General features: G+C 52.7%; 6 protein-coding genes across 11 annotated transcripts in view; 5 read left to right on the top strand and 1 right to left on the bottom strand.

Annotated features, from left to right (window-relative positions):
• Window positions 1-20,635, bottom strand: part of LOC131593080 (ubiquitin-associated protein 2-like) — a 141,968-nt gene that overhangs the window by 74,997 nt on the left and 46,336 nt on the right. For 4 of the 6 annotated variants that reach the window (XM_058865285.1, XM_058865287.1, XM_058865286.1 and 1 more), the window contains exons 18-20: window positions 19,853-20,048; window positions 18,539-18,630; window positions 17,614-17,664 (exon numbers count right to left, since the gene is read on the bottom strand). In XM_058865285.1, the coding sequence (XP_058721268.1) occupies window positions 17,614-17,664; window positions 18,539-18,630; window positions 19,853-20,048 (339 nt within the window). The remainder of the gene's footprint in view (window positions 1-17,613; window positions 17,665-18,538; window positions 18,631-19,852; window positions 20,049-20,635) is intronic. The other 2 variants (XM_058865289.1, XM_058865291.1) reach the window with 1 other exon arrangement.
• LOC131593093 (interferon-like) lies at window positions 18-4,834 on the top strand. Its single transcript, XM_058865304.1, has one exon. The coding sequence runs from the start codon at window positions 2,399-2,401 to the stop codon at window positions 2,969-2,971; it is 573 nt and encodes a 190-aa protein (XP_058721287.1). The 5' UTR covers window positions 18-2,398; the 3' UTR covers window positions 2,972-4,834.
• LOC131593092 (interferon-like) lies at window positions 4,975-7,881 on the top strand. The gene has a single exon (XM_058865303.1). It carries the CDS (start codon window positions 5,446-5,448, stop codon window positions 6,016-6,018), a length of 573 nt encoding a protein of 190 aa, XP_058721286.1. The 5' UTR covers window positions 4,975-5,445; the 3' UTR covers window positions 6,019-7,881.
• Window positions 8,022-10,923, top strand: LOC131593091 (interferon-like). The gene has a single exon (XM_058865302.1). It carries the CDS (start codon window positions 8,493-8,495, stop codon window positions 9,063-9,065), a length of 573 nt encoding a protein of 190 aa, XP_058721285.1. The 5' UTR covers window positions 8,022-8,492; the 3' UTR covers window positions 9,066-10,923.
• Window positions 11,064-12,197, top strand: LOC131593105 (interferon-like). The gene has a single exon (XM_058865316.1). It carries the CDS (start codon window positions 11,535-11,537, stop codon window positions 12,105-12,107), a length of 573 nt encoding a protein of 190 aa, XP_058721299.1. The 5' UTR covers window positions 11,064-11,534; the 3' UTR covers window positions 12,108-12,197.
• On the top strand, window positions 12,635-15,309 carry LOC131593107 (interferon-like). Its single transcript, XM_058865317.1, has one exon. The coding sequence runs from the start codon at window positions 14,582-14,584 to the stop codon at window positions 15,152-15,154; it is 573 nt and encodes a 190-aa protein (XP_058721300.1). The 5' UTR covers window positions 12,635-14,581; the 3' UTR covers window positions 15,155-15,309.

The following is a 20,635-nucleotide window of genomic DNA, read 5'->3' as shown; positions in this document are numbered from 1 at the left end:
ACGTGCCTGTAACAACCGCACGGCACTCGCAGCCTGCAACCACTGCGTCTCCATTGGTACAGCCTCTCCCCTTCATTAGGACTGAAGACTTTCTCTACTCAATTATTTGTTTGCTCATTTATTTATTTATTACCTTATTTATTTATTTGCCTATTTATTTACTTATTCACGTATTTATTTTTCTACTTACTCGCTATTTTATGCCACGGAAAATAAAGACCCATGACAAAACAACTGCCACTGCCTCTTGTCTCACTAGCACTGCAACCGCTCTTTGGGCCGGGGGAAAGCCTTCTCTGTTCAACACCAACTCCAAGCCCCGCTCCAAACAGTCCCTGCCCACTCTTCTCACTGGCCCAGCAGCATCCTGGAGCAACCACTCGGGAAAAGCCATTGCCAGCATTTGGCCAACACCCCAGAATCACCACCCAAAAATAAAGAAGCGCTAAGGTTGGAAAGCACCGCTGCGGCTCATCCGCTTCATCCATCCAAATGCCTGGCCCTGGCACTTACAGACAAGGATGGCCCGCGGGACAGTGTCAAACACTTGCCACAACTCCAGGCACACAAGGTCACTTACTCTTACACAGCGCTCCACAGCCCTAACTACACAGAACATCACCAAAAATGCCGGGAACGGCAATTTCCCACTTTCAAAAGCCACAGTCAGTCCCCATTTCCAGTCACCTGTCTCATTTCCAGCGGCCTTAGCAGAGCTTCTCTTTCCCACAGAAGCTGCCTCATCATCTTGCCTGCAACGAAGCTCACGCTGACTGCTCTGCAGTTCACACACTCTTCTGCTATTCCCTTTGTAAAAACAGGGGGACTCTTTCCCTTCTTCTACTTATCGGTGACTTGACAAACATCATTTCTCAAAACCGATCAACGCTGGCCTACAACTCCACCTGACAGTCCTCTCAGGACTTGCAGATGAATCTCATCATGGACTTCCACATACTCAGCTTCCTTAGACGGTCTCACACCACATCTTATCCTCCAGTGGCCTCGGCCTCTTCATTCTTCATTGCAGGGCTCCCAGCACTTGCCTTCCGTGATGTTGGCAGTGTGGCAGGAGCTCAATGACACACAAGGCTGCAACCACCTGCTCCTCTCCACAGCCTCTTCTCCCTGAAGTCTAAAACCCCCAGACCCCAGCACCCACTCATCGTACGAATAGTCACGAGGCTACGTCCTCGTGAGGCCAGCCATGTCATCCCCGCGCAAATCTGTGAACAAACAAAGAGGTGCAAACACCTCTTTGCTCTCCCCAGATTTTGGCCTTTCTTTAAAGGCATCTGAAACTACTGGCAGGTCTTCTCTACTCCACCTGAAGCAGCCCAGCCCCCTCAGCCTTTCTCACACGTGATGTCCTCTCATGCCCTCTGCATCTTCGCAGCAGACATTCCTGCCAAAAGCTCCACTCCTCCCCGCCATGAACTAAAGAGCCTTGAGCTGGACACACTCTTCCGGGGGAGGGCTCCGGCAATCCCAAAACACAGCACCGTTCCTCTGGCGGGCGACAGTCCCCCTTCGCTCTCTGCCTGCCTCATCTACGGAAGCAGGCGAAACAAAACTATGGCCCCGCTCTAACGCCAAACAAACACCACCACAGACACACAGCAAACAACACAGGAGCAACAAAGCTCTCCCGGTTTTCCTACTCCTTCTTCATCGACCCTATTTTGAAATGTCTTGTTGCCCTGCCACCTCAGCTTCCGAGACGGCACCTGGGCCACACCGCTGCAAGAACGCACTCGCGGCCTCCGAGGCTTACTCCCGCACACAGCCCCTTGCACACTGCCACCGCCCCGGGGCATTCACCGCAGGAGGGAGATACCCAGCCCTCGCCCACTTGACATCACTGCACATCCCTTGCAACCGCAAAAGGAAAACAGCGGCTAAGATGAAAATAAAGGCAAGCCGCAAAGTGAAAGGAAAAGCGACCACAGCCACCGGCAGGGCTTTGCAGGTGGAAAAAATGCTTAGGCACAAAGGAGGCTTCTGCCCAAAAGCTGGCCCTGCAGGTGACAGGGAACAACAACAACAGCCCTCCCCAACACACCTGACACCAACACCTCTGACCCAGCGCTTTCGCAACCCCGTTCACCCACTACAGCCACTCTGCCCCGAGACCACAACTGCCACCACAATCCCCGGCCACGGACACCCCAGCTAAACCCTGCCTGTCCCGAGACCACTACAGCCACCAGCCCAAACCAGAAACCACGGGCGGAAACCCCCAGCAATCGGAAAGCGAAGAAGGGAAAGCTGCCACCATACAAAGCCGCACGCCCGGCGGCGTCCCAAGCACAGCCACCAGCACCAACACCAGCAGCACCAACACCGAGCCTCGCCGGGCTCCTGCTCAGCACCGGCCGACAGCACCCACAGACCCACCATGGCTGCGCTCAAAGCCCCACAGACACGCCTGCCGCACGCCGCCCCGGTGCTCCCGCTCCTCCTCACCTCTCTCGCCACCGCCCTCGCCTGCCAACAGCTCTGGACACACGACGACACCTTCCCTGGCGACGCACTCCGCCTCCTCCAGGACATGGCTCCCAGCCACACACAGCCCTGCCACCTCCAGGAGCCGCCCTTCTTCCCCGACACCCTCCTCCGCGACAACCTCCACCCGCACCAAGCCGCCGTCACCGCCCTACGCATCCTCCAGCACCTCTTCCACACCCTCAGCACCAACAGCACCCGCCAGCACTGGCCCACCCAGGCTCGCAACGACCTCCTCAACAAACTCCAGCACCACATCCACCTCCTCGAGCAATGCCTCCCCGACAACGCCGTGCTCTTCAAAGGACCACGCAACCTGCTGCTCACCGTCAACAAGTACTTCAGGGACATCCACCTCTTCCTCCGTGCCCACAACCACAGCGCCTGCGCCTGGGACCACGTCCGCCTCGAAGCTCGCGCCTCTTTGCAGCACCTCCACAACCTCACACGCACCATGCGCCGCTAGCACAGACACCCACGCCCAAAACACCCACCTCCAGGACCTCACCCGCCCGTCCCCCCAACCTGCGACAACCGACGTGCCTGTAACAACCGCACGGCACTCGCAGCCTGCAACCACTGCGTCTCCACTGGTACAGCCTCTCCCCTTCATTAGGACTGAAGACTTTCTCTACTCAATTATTTGTTTGCTCATTTATTTATTTATTACCTTATTTATTTATTTGCCTATTTATTTACTTATTCACGTATTTATTTTTCTACTTACTCGCTATTTTATGCCACGGAAAATAAAGACCCATGACAAAACAACTGCCACTGCCTCTTGTCTCACTAGCACTGCAACCGCTCTTTGGGCCGGGGGAAAGCCTTCTCCGTTCAACACCAACTCCAAGCCCCGCTCCAAACAGTCCCTGCCCACTCTTCTCACTGGCCCAGCAGCATCCTGGAGCAACCACTCGGGAAAAGCCATTGCCAGCATTTGGCCAACACCCCAGAATCACCACCCAAAAATAAAGAAGCGCTAAGGTTGGAAAGCACCGCTGCGGCTCATCCGCTTCATCCATCCAAATGCCTGGCCCTGGCACTTACAGACAAGGATGGCCCGCGGGACAGTGTCAAACACTTGCCACAACTCCAGGCACACAAGGTCACTTACTCTTACGCAGCGCTCCACAGCCCTAACTACACAGAACATCACCAAAAATGCCGGGAACGGCAATTTCCCACTTTCAAAAGCCACAGTCAGTCCCCATTTCCAGTCACCTGTCTCATTTCCAGCGGCCTTAGCAGAGCTTCTCTTTCCCACAGAAGCTGCCTCATCATCTTGCCTGCAACGAAGCTCACGCTGACTGCTCTGCAGTTCACACACTCTTCTGCTATTCCCTTTGTAAAAACAGGGGGACTCTTTCCCTTCTTCTACTTATCGGTGACTTCACTTGACAAACATCATTTCTCAAAACCGATCAACGCTGGCCTACAACTCCACCTGACAGTCCTCTCAGGACTTGCAGATGAATCTCATCATGGACTTCCACATACTCAGCTTCCTTAGACGGTCTCACACCACATCTTATCCTCCAGTGGCCTCGGCCTCTTCATTCTTCATTGCAGGGCTCCCAGCACTTGCCTTCCGTGATGTTGGCAGTGTGGCAGGAGCTCAATGACACACAAGGCTGCAACCACCTGCTCCTCTCCACAGCCTCTTCTCCCTGAAGTCTAAAACCCCCAGACCCCAGCACCCACTCATCGTACGAATAGTCACGAGGCTACGTCCTCGTGAGGCCAGCCATGTCATCCCCGCGCAAATCTGTGAACAAACAAAGAGGTGCAAACACCTCTTTGCTCTCCCCAGATTTTGGCCTTTCTTTAAAGGCATCTGAAACTACTGGCAGGTCTTCTCTACTCCACCTGAAGCAGCCCAGCCCCCTCAGCCTTTCTCACACGTGATGTCCTCTCATGCCCTCTGCATCTTCGCAGCAGACATTCCTGCCAAAAGCTCCACTCCTCCCCGCCATGAACTAAAGAGCCTTGAGCTGGACACACTCTTCCGGGGGAGGGCTCCGGCAATCCCAAAACACAGCACCGTTCCTCTGGCGGGCGACAGTCCCCCTTCGCTCTCTGCCTGCCTCATCTACGGAAGCAGGCGAAACAAAACTATGGCCCCGCTCTAACGCCAAACAAACACCACCACAGACACACAGCAAACAACACAGGAGCAACAAAGCTCTCCCGGTTTTCCTACTCCTTCTTCATCGACCCTATTTTGAAATGTCTTGTTGCCCTGCCACCTCAGCTTCCGAGACGGCACCTGGGCCACACCGCTGCAAGAACGCACTCGCGGCCTCCGAGGCTTACTCCCGCACACAGCCCCTTGCACACTGCCACCGCCCCGGGGCATTCACCGCAGGAGGGAGATACCCAGCCCTCGCCCACTTGACATCACTGCACATCCCTTGCAACCGCAAAAGGAAAACAGCGGCTAAGATGAAAATAAAGGCAAGCCGCAAAGTGAAAGGAAAAGCGACCACAGCCACCGGCAGGGCTTTGCAGGTGGAAAAAATGCTTAGGCACAAAGGAGGCTTCTGCCCAAAAGCTGGCCCTGCAGGTGACAGGGAACAACAACAACAGCCCTCCCCAACACACCTGACACCAACACCTCTGACCCAGCGCTTTCGCAACCCCGTTCACCCACTACAGCCACTCTGCCCCGAGACCACAACTGCCACCACAATCCCCGGCCACGGACACCCCAGCTAAACCCTGCCTGTCCCGAGACCACTACAGCCACCAGCCCAAACCAGAAACCACGGGCGGAAACCCCCAGCAATCGGAAAGCGAAGAAGGGAAAGCTGCCACCATACAAAGCCGCACGCCCGGCGGCGTCCCAAGCACAGCCACCAGCACCAACACCAGCAGCACCAACACCGAGCCTCGCCGGGCTCCTGCTCAGCACCGGCCGACAGCACCCACAGACCCACCATGGCTGCGCTCAAAGCCCCACAGACACGCCTGCCGCACGCCGCCCCGGTGCTCCCGCTCCTCCTCACCTCTCTCGCCACCGCCCTCGCCTGCCAACAGCTCTGGACACACGACGACACCTTCCCTGGCGACGCACTCCGCCTCCTCCAGGACATGGCTCCCAGCCACACACAGCCCTGCCACCTCCAGGAGCCGCCCTTCTTCCCCGACACCCTCCTCCGCGACAACCTCCACCCGCACCAAGCCGCCGTCACCGCCCTACGCATCCTCCAGCACCTCTTCCACACCCTCAGCACCAACAGCACCCGCCAGCACTGGCCCACCCAGGCTCGCAACGACCTCCTCAACAAACTCCAGCACCACATCCACCTCCTCGAGCAATGCCTCCCCGACAACGCCGTGCTCTTCAAAGGACCACGCAACCTGCTGCTCACCGTCAACAAGTACTTCAGGGACATCCACCTCTTCCTCCGTGCCCACAACCACAGCGCCTGCGCCTGGGACCACGTCCGCCTCGAAGCTCGCGCCTCTTTGCAGCACCTCCACAACCTCACACGCACCATGCGCCGCTAGCACAGACACCCACGCCCAAAACACCCACCTCCAGGACCTCACCCGCCCGTCCCCCCAACCTGCGACAACCGACGTGCCTGTAACAACCGCACGGCACTCGCAGCCTGCAACCACTGCGTCTCCACTGGTACAGCCTCTCCCCTTCATTAGGACTGAAGACTTTCTCTACTCAATTATTTGTTTGCTCATTTATTTATTTATTACCTTATTTATTTATTTGCCTATTTATTTACTTATTCACGTATTTATTTTTCTACTTACTCGCTATTTTATGCCACGGAAAATAAAGACCCATGACAAAACAACTGCCACTGCCTCTTGTCTCACTAGCACTGCAACCGCTCTTTGGGCCGGGGGAAAGCCTTCTCCGTTCAACACCAACTCCAAGCCCCGCTCCAAACAGTCCCTGCCCACTCTTCTCACTGGCCCAGCAGCATCCTGGAGCAACCACTCGGGAAAAGCCATTGCCAGCATTTGGCCAACACCCCAGAATCACCACCCAAAAATAAAGAAGCGCTAAGGTTGGAAAGCACCGCTGCGGCTCATCCGCTTCATCCATCCAAATGCCTGGCCCTGGCACTTACAGACAAGGATGGCCCGCGGGACAGTGTCAAACACTTGCCACAACTCCAGGCACACAAGGTCACTTACTCTTACACAGCGCTCCACAGCCCTAACTACACAGAACATCACCAAAAATGCCGGGAACGGCAATTTCCCACTTTCAAAAGCCACAGTCAGTCCCCATTTCCAGTCACCTGTCTCATTTCCAGCGGCCTTAGCAGAGCTTCTCTTTCCCACAGAAGCTGCCTCATCATCTTGCCTGCAACGAAGCTCACGCTGACTGCTCTGCAGTTCACACACTCTTCTGCTATTCCCTTTGTAAAAACAGGGGGACTCTTTCCCTTCTTCTACTTATCGGTGACTTCACTTGACAAACATCATTTCTCAAAACCGATCAACGCTGGCCTACAACTCCACCTGACAGTCCTCTCAGGACTTGCAGATGAATCTCATCATGGACTTCCACATACTCAGCTTCCTTAGACGGTCTCACACCACATCTTATCCTCCAGTGGCCTCGGCCTCTTCATTCTTCATTGCAGGGCTCCCAGCACTTGCCTTCCGTGATGTTGGCAGTGTGGCAGGAGCTCAATGACACACAAGGCTGCAACCACCTGCTCCTCTCCACAGCCTCTTCTCCCTGAAGTCTAAAACCCCCAGACCCCAGCACCCACTCATCGTACGAATAGTCACGAGGCTACGTCCTCGTGAGGCCAGCCATGTCATCCCCGCGCAAATCTGTGAACAAACAAAGAGGTGCAAACACCTCTTTGCTCTCCCCAGATTTTGGCCTTTCTTTAAAGGCATCTGAAACTACTGGCAGGTCTTCTCTACTCCACCTGAAGCAGCCCAGCCCCCTCAGCCTTTCTCACACGTGATGTCCTCTCATGCCCTCTGCATCTTCGCAGCAGACATTCCTGCCAAAAGCTCCACTCCTCCCCGCCATGAACTAAAGAGCCTTGAGCTGGACACACTCTTCCGGGGGAGGGCTCCGGCAATCCCAAAACACAGCACCGTTCCTCTGGCGGGCGACAGTCCCCCTTCGCTCTCTGCCTGCCTCATCTACGGAAGCAGGCGAAACAAAACTATGGCCCCGCTCTAACGCCAAACAAACACCACCACAGACACACAGCAAACAACACAGGAGCAACAAAGCTCTCCCGGTTTTCCTACTCCTTCTTCATCGACCCTATTTTGAAATGTCTTGTTGCCCTGCCACCTCAGCTTCCGAGACGGCACCTGGGCCACACCGCTGCAAGAACGCACTCGCGGCCTCCGAGGCTTACTCCCGCACACAGCCCCTTGCACACTGCCACCGCCCCGGGGCATTCACCGCAGGAGGGAGATACCCAGCCCTCGCCCACTTGACATCACTGCACATCCCTTGCAACCGCAAAAGGAAAACAGCGGCTAAGATGAAAATAAAGGCAAGCCGCAAAGTGAAAGGAAAAGCGACCACAGCCACCGGCAGGGCTTTGCAGGTGGAAAAAATGCTTAGGCACAAAGGAGGCTTCTGCCCAAAAGCTGGCCCTGCAGGTGACAGGGAACAACAACAACAGCCCTCCCCAACACACCTGACACCAACACCTCTGACCCAGCGCTTTCGCAACCCCGTTCACCCACTACAGCCACTCTGCCCCGAGACCACAACTGCCACCACAATCCCCGGCCACGGACACCCCAGCTAAACCCTGCCTGTCCCGAGACCACTACAGCCACCAGCCCAAACCAGAAACCACGGGCGGAAACCCCCAGCAATCGGAAAGCGAAGAAGGGAAAGCTGCCACCATACAAAGCCGCACGCCCGGCGGCGTCCCAAGCACAGCCACCAGCACCAACACCAGCAGCACCAACACCGAGCCTCGCCGGGCTCCTGCTCAGCACCGGCCGACAGCACCCACAGACCCACCATGGCTGCGCTCAAAGCCCCACAGACACGCCTGCCGCACGCCGCCCCGGTGCTCCCGCTCCTCCTCACCTCTCTCGCCACCGCCCTCGCCTGCCAACAGCTCTGGACACACGACGACACCTTCCCTGGCGACGCACTCCGCCTCCTCCAGGACATGGCTCCCAGCCACACACAGCCCTGCCACCTCCAGGAGCCGCCCTTCTTCCCCGACACCCTCCTCCGCGACAACCTCCACCCGCACCAAGCCGCCGTCACCGCCCTACGCATCCTCCAGCACCTCTTCCACACCCTCAGCACCAACAGCACCCGCCAGCACTGGCCCACCCAGGCTCGCAACGACCTCCTCAACAAACTCCAGCACCACATCCACCTCCTCGAGCAATGCCTCCCCGACAACGCCGCGCTCTTCAAAGGACCACGCAACCTGCTGCTCACCGTCAACAAGTACTTCAGGGACATCCACCTCTTCCTCCGTGCCCACAACCACAGCGCCTGCGCCTGGGACCACGTCCGCCTCGAAGCTCGCGCCTCTTTGCAGCACCTCCACAACCTCACACGCACCATGCGCCGCTAGCACAGACACCCACGCCCAAAACACCCACCTCCAGGACCTCACCCGCCCGTCCCCCCAACCTGCGACAACCGACGTGCCTGTAACAACCGCACGGCACCTGCAGCCTGCAACCACTGCGTCTCCACTGGTACAGCCTCTCCCCTTCATTAGGACTGAAGACTTTCTCTACTCAATTATTTGTTTGCTCATTTATTTATTTATTACCTTATTTATTTATTTGCCTATTTATTTACTTATTCACGTATTTATTTTTCTACTTACTCGCTATTTTATGCCACGGAAAATAAAGACCCATGACAAAACAACTGCCACTGCCTCTTGTCTCACTAGCACTGCAACCGCTCTTTGGGCCGGGGGAAAGCCTTCTCTGTTCAACACCAACTCCAAGCCCCGCTCCAAACAGTCCCTGCCCACTCTTCTCACTGGCCCAGCAGCATCCTGGAGCAACCACTCGGGAAAAGCCATTGCCAGCATTTGGCCAACACCCCAGAATCACCACCCAAAAATAAAGAAGCGCTAAGGTTGGAAAGCACCGCTGCGGCTCATCCGCTTCATCCATCCAAATGCCTGGCCCTGGCACTTACAGACAAGGATGGCCCGCGGGACAGTGTCAAACACTTGCCACAACTCCAGGCACACAAGGTCACTTACTCTTACACAGCGCTCCACAGCCCTAACTACACAGAACATCACCAAAAATGCCGGGAACGGCAATTTCCCACTTTCAAAAGCCACAGTCAGTCCCCATTTCCAGTCACCTGTCTCATTTCCAGCGGCCTTAGCAGAGCTTCTCTTTCCCACAGAAGCTGCCTCATCATCTTGCCTGCAACGAAGCTCACGCTGACTGCTCTGCAGTTCACACACTCTTCTGCTATTCCCTTTGTAAAAACAGGGGGACTCTTTCCCTTCTTCTACTTATCGGTGACTTGACAAACATCATTTCTCAAAACCGATCAACGCTGGCCTACAACTCCACCTGACAGTCCTCTCAGGACTTGCAGATGAATCTCATCATGGACTTCCACATACTCAGCTTCCTTAGACGGTCTCACACCACATCTTATCCTCCAGTGGCCTCGGCCTCTTCATTCTTCATTGCAGGGCTCCCAGCACTTGCCTTCCGTGATGTTGGCAGTGTGGCAGGAGCTCAATGACACACAAGGCTGCAACCACCTGCTCCTCTCCACAGCCTCTTCTCCCTGAAGTCTAAAACCCCCAGACCCCAGCACCCACTCATCGTACGAATAGTCACGAGGCTACGTCCTCGTGAGGCCAGCCATGTCATCCCCGCGCAAATCTGTGAACAAACAAAGAGGTGCAAACACCTCTTTGCTCTCCCCAGATTTTGGCCTTTCTTTAAAGGCATCTGAAACTACTGGCAGGTCTTCTCTACTCCACCTGAAGCAGCCCAGCCCCCTCAGCCTTTCTCACACGTGATGTCCTCTCATGCCCTCTGCATCTTCGCAGCAGACATTCCTGCCAAAAGCTCCACTCCTCCCCGCCATGAACTAAAGAGCCTTGAGCTGGACACACTCTTCCGGGGGAGGGCTCCGGCAATCCCAAAACACAGCACCGTTCCTCTGGCGGGCGACAGTCCCCCTTCGCTCTCTGCCTGCCTCATCTACGGAAGCAGGCGAAACAAAACTATGGCCCCGCTCTAACGCCAAACAAACACCACCACAGACACACAGCAAACAACACAGGAGCAACAAAGCTCTCCCGGTTTTCCTACTCCTTCTTCATCGACCCTATTTTGAAATGTCTTGTTGCCCTGCCACCTCAGCTTCCGAGACGGCACCTGGGCCACACCGCTGCAAGAACGCACTCGCGGCCTCCGAGGCTTACTCCCGCACACAGCCCCTTGCACACTGCCACCGCCCCGGGGCATTCACCGCAGGAGGGAGATACCCAGCCCTCGCCCACTTGACATCACTGCACATCCCTTGCAACCGCAAAAGGAAAACAGCGGCTAAGATGAAAATAAAGGCAAGCCGCAAAGTGAAAGGAAAAGCGACCACAGCCACCGGCAGGGCTTTGCAGGTGGAAAAAATGCTTAGGCACAAAGGAGGCTTCTGCCCAAAAGCTGGCCCTGCAGGTGACAGGGAACAACAACAACAGCCCTCCCCAACACACCTGACACCAACACCTCTGACCCAGCGCTTTCGCAACCCCGTTCACCCACTACAGCCACTCTGCCCCGAGACCACAACTGCCACCACAATCCCCGGCCACGGACACCCCAGCTAAACCCTGCCTGTCCCGAGACCACTACAGCCACCAGCCCAAACCAGAAACCACGGGCGGAAACCCCCAGCAATCGGAAAGCGAAGAAGGGAAAGCTGCCACCATACAAAGCCGCACGCCCGGCGGCGTCCCAAGCACAGCCACCAGCACCAACACCAGCAGCACCAACACCGAGCCTCGCCGGGCTCCTGCTCAGCACCGGCCGACAGCACCCACAGACCCACCATGGCTGCGCTCAAAGCCCCACAGACACGCCTGCCGCACGCCGCCCCGGCGCTCCCGCTCCTCCTCACCTCTCTCGCCACCGCCCTCGCCTGCCAACAGCTCTGGACACACGACGACACCTTCCCTGGCGACGCACTCCACCTCCTCCAGGACATGGCTCCCAGCCACACACAGCCCTGCCACCTCCAGGAGCCGCCCTTCTTCCCCGACACCCTCCTCCGCGACAACCTCCACCCGCACCAAGCCGCCGCCACCGCCCTACGCATCCTCCAGCACCTCTTCCACACCCTCAGCACCAACAGCACCCGCCAGCACTGGCCCACCCAGGCTCGCAACGACCTCCTCAACAAACTCCAGCACCACATCCACCTCCTCGAGCAATGCCTCCCCGACAACGCCGCGCTCTTCAAAGGACCACGCAACCTGCTGCTCACCGTCAACAAGTACTTCAGGGACATCCACCTCTTCCTCCGTGCCCACAACCACAGCGCCTGCGCCTGGGACCACGTCCGCCTCGAAGCTCGCGCCTCTTTGCAGCACCTCCACAACCTCACACGCACCATGCGCCGCTAGCACAGACACCCACGCCCAAAACACCCACCTCCAGGACCTCACCCGCCCGTCCCCCCAACCTGCGACAACCGACGTGCCTGTAACAACCGCACGGCACCTGCAGCCTGCAACCACTGCGTCTCCACTGGTACAGCCTCTCCCCTTCATTAGGACTGAAGACTTTCTCTACTCAATTATTTGTTTGCTCATTTATTTATTTATTACCTTATTTATTTATTTGCCTATTTATTTACTTATTCACGTATTTATTTTTCTACTTACTCGCTATTTTATGCCACGGAAAATAAAGACCCATGACAAAACAACTGCCACTGCCTCTTGTCTCACTAGCACTGCAACCGCTCTTTGGGCCGGGGGAAAGCCTTCTCCGTTCAACACCAACTCCAAGCCCCGCTCCAAACAGTCCCTGCCCACTCTTCTCACTGGCCCAGCAGCATCCTGGAGCAACCACTCGGGAAAAGCCATTGCCAGCGTTTGGCCAACACCCCAGAATCACCACCCAAAAATAAAGAAGCGCTAAGGTTGGAAAGCACCGCTGCGGCTCATCCGCTTCATCCATCCAAATGCCTGGCCCTGGCACTTACAGACAAGGATGGCCCGCGGGACAGTGTCAAACACTTGCCACAACTCCAGGCACACAAGGTCACTTACTCTTACACAGCGCTCCACAGCCCTAACTACACAGAACATCACCAAAAATGCCGGGAACGGCAATTTCCCACTTTCAAAAGCCACAGTCAGTCCCCATTTCCAGTCACCTGTCTCATTTCCAGCGGCCTTAGCAGAGCTTCTCTTTCCCACAGAAGCTGCCTCATCATCTTGCCTGCAACGAAGCTCACGCTGACTGCTCTGCAGTTCACACACTCTTCTGCTATTCCCTTTGTAAAAACAGGGGGACTCTTTCCCTTCTTCTACTTATCGGTGACTTCACTTGACAAACATCATTTCTCAAAACCGATCAACGCTGGCCTACAACTCCACCTGATAGTCCTCTCAGGACTTGCAGATGAATCTCATCATGGACTTCCACATACTCAGCTTCCTTAGACGGTCTCACACCACATCTTATCCTCCAGTGGCCTCGGCCTCTTCATTCTTCATTGCAGGGCTCCCAGCACTTGCCTTCCGTGATGTTGGCAGTGTGGCAGGAGCTCAATGACACACAAGGCTGCAACCACCTGCTCCTCTCCACAGCCTCTTCTCCCTGAAGTCTAAAACCCCCAGACCCCAGCACCCACTCATCGTACGAATAGTCACGAGGCTACGTCCTCGTGAGGCCAGCCATGTCATCCCCGCGCAAATCTGTGAACAAACAAAGAGGTGCAAACACCTCTTTGCTCTCCCCAGATTTTGGCCTTTCTTTAAAGGCATCTGAAACTACTGGCAGGTCTTCTCTACTCCACCTGAAGCAGCCCAGCCCCCTCAGCCTTTCTCACACGTGATGTCCTCTCATGCCCTCTGCATCTTCGCAGCAGACATTCCTGCCAAAAGCTCCACTCCTCCCCGCCATGAACTAAAGAGCCTTGAGCTGGACACACTCTTCCGGGGGAGGGCTCCGGCAATCCCAAAACACAGCACCGTTCCTCTGGCGGGCGACAGTCCCCCTTCGCTCTCTGCCTGCCTCATCTACGGAAGCAGGCGAAACAAAACTATGGCCCCGCTCTAACGCCAAACAAACACCACCACAGACACACAGCAAACAACACAGGAGCAACAAAGCTCTCCCGGTTTTCCTACTCCTTCTTCATCGACCCTATTTTGAAATGTCTTGTTGCCCTGCCACCTCAGCTTCCGAGACGGCACCTGGGCCACACCGCTGCAAGAACGCACTCGCGGCCTCCGAGGCTTACTCCCGCACACAGCCCCTTGCACACTGCCACCGCCCCGGGGCATTCACCGCAGGAGGGAGATACCCAGCCCTCGCCCACTTGACATCACTGCACATCCCTTGCAACCGCAAAAGGAAAACAGCGGCTAAGATGAAAATAAAGGCAAGCCGCAAAGTGAAAGGAAAAGCGACCACAGCCACCGGCAGGGCTTTGCAGGTGGAAAAAATGCTTAGGCACAAAGGAGGCTTCTGCCCAAAAGCTGGCCCTGCAGGTGACAGGGAACAACAACAACAGCCCTCCCCAACACACCTGACCCCAACACCTCTGACCCAGCGCTTTCGCAACCCCGTTCACCCACTACAGCCACTCTGCCCCGAGACCACAACTGCCACCACAATCCCCGGCCACGGACACCCCAGCTAAACCCTGCCTGTCCCGAGACCACTACAGCCACCAGCCCAAACCAGAAACCACGGGCGGAAACCCCCAGCAATCGGAAAGCGAAGAAGGGAAAGCTGCCACCATACAAAGCCGCACGCCCGGCGGCGTCCCAAGCACAGCCACCAGCACCAACACCAGCAGCACCAACACCGAGCCTCGCCGGGCTCCTGCTCAGCACCGGCCGACAGCACCCACAGACCCACCATGGCTGCGCTCAAAGCCTCACAGACACGCCTGCCGCACGCTGCCCCGGCGCTCCCGCTCCTCCTCACTGCTCTCGCCACCGCCCTCGCCTGCCAACAGCTCTGGACACACGACGACACCTTCCCTGGCGACGCACTCCGCCTCCTCCAGGACATGGCTCCCAGCCACACACAGCCCTGCCACCTCCAGGAGCCGCCCTTCTTCCCCGACACCCTCCTCCGCGACAACCTCCACCCGCACCAAGCCGCCGTCACCGCCCTACGCATCCTCCAGCACCTCTTCCACACCCTCAGCACCAACAGCACCCGCCAGCACTGGCCCACCCAGGATCGCAACGACCTCCTCAACAAACTCCAGCACCACATCCACCTCCTCGAGCAATGCCTCCCCGACAACGCCGCGCTCTTCAAAGGACCACGCAACCTGCTGCTCACCGTCAACAAGTACTTCAGGGACATCCACCTCTTCCTCCGTGCCCACAACCACAGCGCCTGCGCCTGGGACCACGTCCGCCTCGAAGCTCGCGCCTCTTTGCAGCACCTCCACAACCTCACACGCACCATGCGCCGCTAGCACAGACACCCACGCCCAAAACACCCACCTCCAGGACCTCACCCGCCCGTCCCCCCAACCTGCGACAACCGACGTGCCTGTAACAACCGCACGGCACTCGCAGCCTGCAACCACTGCGTCTCCATTGGTACAGCCTCTCCCCTTCATTAGCACTGAAGACTTTCTCTACTCAATTATTTGTTTGCTCATTTATTTATTTATTACCTTATTTATTTATTTGCCTATTTATTTACTTATTCACGTATTTATTTTTCTACTTACTCGCTATTTTATGCCACGGAAAATAAAGACCCATGACAAAACAACTGCCACTGCCTCTTGTCTCACTAGCACTGCAACCAGTCTCTAGCCCAGGGAATAGCCACCTTCTATCAATGCGTACTCCAAGCCCCGCTCCAAACAGGGATTTACAGATGCCCTGCTCACTCTTCTCACTGCACCTCTCAAAGGAGGATCTGGCATCACCCTCTTTGGAGATACTTCTCTAGGTGTTTGGTATCATCACCTCATTGACAAGTCTTAGTCCCTTTTCTTTTTACTAGTTTCCCCCTCTCTTCCCACTTTTTGTCCTCATTACTCAGGACACTCAGACCTGTTGGAAAAGGTCCTCTAGAGGACCACATACAGAATCAGAGTGTCAGAGCACTTCTGCTTTGAAGACAGAAGATAGCGCTGGGCTTCTTCAGCATGGACAAGAGAAGGCTTTATGCACACCTTACTGCAGCCTTTCAACATTTCAACGGACCTTACAAAAAAGAAGCAAACCGAATTTTGAACAGCATCTGCAGTGACACGTAGTGGACTATAGGGAATATCTCTAAACCAAAAGAGAGTAGGTTTATATCAGGGATTCGGTAGAAATTTTTTACTATGAGGACTGTGAGGCACTGGAACGAGTCCTAGAGGTACCCAGATTACCACATCCCTGAAAGTATTCAAGGCCAGACTGGATGGGGCTTTGTGCACTGTGGTCCAGGAGAAAGTTTCCCTTCCCATAGCAGAGGCACTTCTTCCAACATAAGACATTTTAGGCGTCATGTTGAAGTTTTGGAGGACTGTGGAACCAAAATGGGAGCAGGGAAGAGTGTGAGGAGGAAGAAGCAGAAGTGTGATGGCACAGAAGGCTGTCCTACTCCCCATCCTCCTATGCCACCTGGGAGATGAAGGCAGAGAGAACCATGAGTGAAACTAAGTCCAGGAAAACATGAGAGGTGAAGGGAAGGCATTCTGTAGATTTGGTTTTATTATCTACTTATTATTTGCCCTGATTTGATTGCTTGTGAGTTAGACTAATTTCCCCAAGTCAAATCTCTTTTGCCCGTGACTGTAACCAGCGAATAATTTCTCCCTGTACTCATCATACTCCACATGCCTTTCAGGATTTATTTTCTCCCTTGACCAGATGACAGGGGGAGTGATAGAGCAGCTTAGTGGCTACCAGGCATCTAGTTAGTATTAACATTACAGTATGCGCCTCCCGCCCCTGCAACTTCAAATATTTTGCATCTTGTTGCCACAAAAATAATTCCATACATTTCAGTTGACAGTTCTTTGAGTATCACAACTTTCTCTGGTAAAAGTCTTTATTCATGTCGTCAACTTTGGGGTTTTTTTAATTCAGGGTCTGCAGTCTGACAGAGCTTTGTCTGAGTCATCCCTGCACTCACCTTTAAACTATCTGACTCTGGCTGCTCTAGGCTCTAAATGGAATATTTGGTACTTATTTGGGACTTACATTTGGGACACATTACCTATGGCATTCATCCAATCTTCCCAGATCACTGCTCACTGCTCCTTTCTGCCTCTACAGATATACTGCATCACTCTAGTATGTAACTGCTCTCAGTTACCTATTACTACCAAACCTTTTCTCCAAGTTCCTTACCCTACACTTCTGACAGGAAAATTCTTTATAATTTTGCAATCTAGATTGAGGCCCTTTTTGAATCCATCTGTGAGCTCAGCTTGTCCCATATGCCATCTGCATTCTGGATCCAGATAAGATAAAAAACTTTGCACACTCTCCCTCCTGCAACTCACCTGCATTTGTTGTCATGATGCATATGCAAATATCAACACCTATGAGCACCTCCAAAACCTGTCAGATACATCTACTGGCTACCAACTTGTGTACTTCCTGTTCAACCTTATCTCTTGGTAAAAGAAAACACTTAGACTTCAACTAGATTAGACAAAATGTAATTATGTTGCTACGAAAATTAGGCATTTCTCCACTCAGGAGCAGAGAGCACACTTGTGTCGCTTTAGAGATTTTGCAGCTGGACACATGCATGATGAAACAGTTGCTCTGTATCAATTTACACAATCCTTGTGTAAATTTAAGAAAGAAATACAGATCATAAGGAAAAGCTCTTAACCACTGTTAAATGAACCAATTTATGTGGCACAAATGGTCAACAGTGAAGACAACTTGTTTAAAATTAAAGTCATTTACTTACCATTGGCAGTCTGGATTGAAGCATCTGGAGATCATCATAACCATAAATCTGCTTAAAGACAGATAAAAATACAACATCATTATAACACTTTTTTCTGATGGTGATCTATTTGGGGCTTTGAACTGAGTTTGACTTAAGCCCAGTCTGTGTTAAAGGTCTACAGCCGTATGTCGCTTTGTGCTATCATGGGGCACTGTAGCACTTCAAGGAGAGCAGAACTGAAGTAAAAAAGGCTTGTCACTCTGATGTTGTTTTCTGGTGACAATGTCCTCTGAGGAGAGTTTGACTGTCCCATCTTCAATACAGTTTTCACAGACACATCATTCCTGAACTTATGAAAAATCTACCAGGCATTCAGATTTAGGAGCAAGAAAAACAGCCCTCTTTGCTGTAATCATTGCTACAAAGAGCATTGAGATTAAAGAGTTGATGACTTGACCACAACACAACCTCCTGGGTATCTCCTCACATTCAGTTTGATAGAGAAAAATTACTGATAAAAAACAGATAACCAAAAACATGTTGATGCTGGTCAGACATCAGAAAGCTATGTGCAGTCTTTCGAACCATGACAGACAGGACATGTGACATATATCAGTCACTGCTATACTAAATCCATTCCAGTACCACAAACCTAAAGGAACCAAAATTTATTCTAAGGGCCTAGAACCTGTTAATACTGAAAACCATAGCCACACCCATATTTAGCAGCAGCCAGATCAGGTCTGTACCAAAAGCTCTGCAGTTTACAATCAACAGTAAGCCTCTACTGAACATATTTAAGATATTGTTTAGCATTTGGAACAAGAATTCCAGGTCTAACATGTGCCACCAGAAATGCCTTGGCATAGACAGTAGCAGGTCTGGAGGGCCCACTTGCGCCAAGGGCTAAGAAATCAAAGACAGAAACAATGAAACTGCTTACTGGGTAGGCAGGCAGAAGTCCTCCAGGTCCCACAATATACTGGTTATGCAACAAGGGTGGTACACCTTGGGGCAGGTTTGGGGGAGCTTTGCCTGTAGAATCAAAATACAGACACTTTAACAAGCCTTTAGAGAAGAAGAGGCTTCAGCATCGAGACAAGATAGCTCACAAGCTGTGGCACCTGCACCATCTTAGATTATAAAGAGGAGACTTTGTGCCTTTTGATGAATATGCTCAAAACAGCCTGAAGAGTATAACCATGCCTCAAGGGAGGGAAAGCACAGGCAACTTAAGCCTGAAAACAGTCCTATCAGAGAATAGTCTGATTTTGTCATTTACTTTGTCCAAGAGGATTACAAGAATTACAGAAATTTCTCTTTTGCTCAGTCCTTTCCTGAAGGCAAATTTAGATATCATTCTTAATCTGAGAGAGCAAATTCTCTTCTTTCATTTCCTGCTCTGTCAACACATTCCCTTTATCACCAGTAATAGACGGGAAAGCACTAAATGCTTGCAGCATGCTTTCTGTGGGTGACTTACTACAGCTAGGAATAGCAAAGAGAAGACTTAAACGGTTTCAGCTGCCTTCATGAAGCAGAACAGGACAAGAACAATGCACTTTGGTCAGCCCTAAGACACTTCCTTTACAAGCTACAGAAATGAGAAATACTTCTGTAACTAAGCCTGATCCTTAATAATACATCACTCACTTCTCTCTACAAGATTTTCTTTTAGCATTTCAGGATCATGAGAGAAGAAAGAGAATTTAGCATCACTTCCACTTCAGTGCAAGAAACCTCCCAGCCCTCTTTCTCCATGGACCCTCCTTCTGAAGTGCTATTTGCTGTGCAATGACCTAGACATTTTTCCTTCCTGTAGAGGTGGCAGTACGGGATGTGACATGTGATAATGAGGACACTGCAGTATATTCTGATACTGCCAAATGAATTCAAGTCACAGAAAAGCCTGAAACTAAAGCTTATGTGAACTCACAGTCAAGAGCTGATCATAACCTGGAATACAAGCTGGGTGAATTTTCTAGTCCAAAACTTCCCAACTCAGAACTGCTCTGTGTATTTATAAAGCTCTTTCAGGATGGAATGTGCTATATGAATGCCACATAATACCCTAACAAATATTTCAAGTAAGTAAAACCAGGCGACTTTATTTCATAAACCAGCAAATACAGCATGCTGGAAATGTCAGTGAAGAGTGTGGACTTCTTAGCGTTGTTATGGTGGGTGAGATGCTCAACTGACAGCCCTGCTGACTGAAATCCTCTGTCTATCCACATGATCAGTCAATATTGCCAACCTGAAGACACTAAGGGAGCTGCCCGTGTGGTAGCAGCTGGTATAGACACACTGGTAACACTCAGGCCAAGGCTGTTTGTAGTGTTCATACTGCTTGCCATGCTGACAACCGAGGAGGTGGTGCTAGTGGCTGAGGTTGAAGCAGTTGAAAAGGTTGTTGAGGGCTGGAGCGAAGTTGTGTTCTCAATACTAGTGTGCTAGAAAAGGAGACAAAAAGAATGAGGATCATAGAGCAAATAAACCACAGTGGAAGAAGCTGGGAAAAAGGGAAAAAAAACCAACAACAACAACAACAAAAACTTTAAAAATAACAGCAGCACATGCAGAAGATATGCATTATCTATGTACCAAGAAAGCAACTATGCTGCATGCTTGTGATGTTTTTGTGATTTAAAGAAAATTATTGTATGAGAGCTAAACTCAAATTTCTATACCATCACAAAATTATAATACAGTAACTCAAACATAACATATATCATTCCATCAGCTGCATTTTGTCAGCTAACCTCTCCCGTGCTCTCCAGACTGCTAACAGTCCACATTTTGGAGACATTTCAGACTGCCACTTTGAAGTCTGTTTTTTGTTGTTTTTTTTTTATTTAATAAACTAATTGAAGCAATTTTTTTTTATTTCATCCCCCCCTAGGTGGCACAGCTTCCCTCACAGATCTGTGACTGGCAAGTCTCTGTAATAGCTATTCCCGATTCAGTTCAAATCACAAGTGGTAATCACTCTTCCCCCACTAGAGGGCTGACATTCTTTCTTCCCTGAGCTAATGCTCTT

Source organism: Poecile atricapillus, chromosome Z (genome assembly GCF_030490865.1).
Source record: "Poecile atricapillus isolate bPoeAtr1 chromosome Z, bPoeAtr1.hap1, whole genome shotgun sequence".
In the NCBI taxonomy this organism is placed as follows: Eukaryota; Metazoa; Chordata; class Aves; order Passeriformes; family Paridae; genus Poecile; species Poecile atricapillus.
This window is presented reverse-complemented; position numbering and strand designations above follow the sequence as displayed.

What these genes read in the sequence shown, in the direction of transcription:
- LOC131593093 (XM_058865304.1), top strand. Translation starts at nt 2,399, where the DNA reads ATGGCTGCGCTCAAAGCCCCACAGACACGCCTGCCGCACGCCGCCCCG.
- LOC131593092 (XM_058865303.1), top strand. Translation starts at nt 5,446, where the DNA reads ATGGCTGCGCTCAAAGCCCCACAGACACGCCTGCCGCACGCCGCCCCG.
- LOC131593091 (XM_058865302.1), top strand. Translation starts at nt 8,493, where the DNA reads ATGGCTGCGCTCAAAGCCCCACAGACACGCCTGCCGCACGCCGCCCCG.
- LOC131593105 (XM_058865316.1), top strand. Translation starts at nt 11,535, where the DNA reads ATGGCTGCGCTCAAAGCCCCACAGACACGCCTGCCGCACGCCGCCCCG.
- LOC131593107 (XM_058865317.1), top strand. Translation starts at nt 14,582, where the DNA reads ATGGCTGCGCTCAAAGCCTCACAGACACGCCTGCCGCACGCTGCCCCG.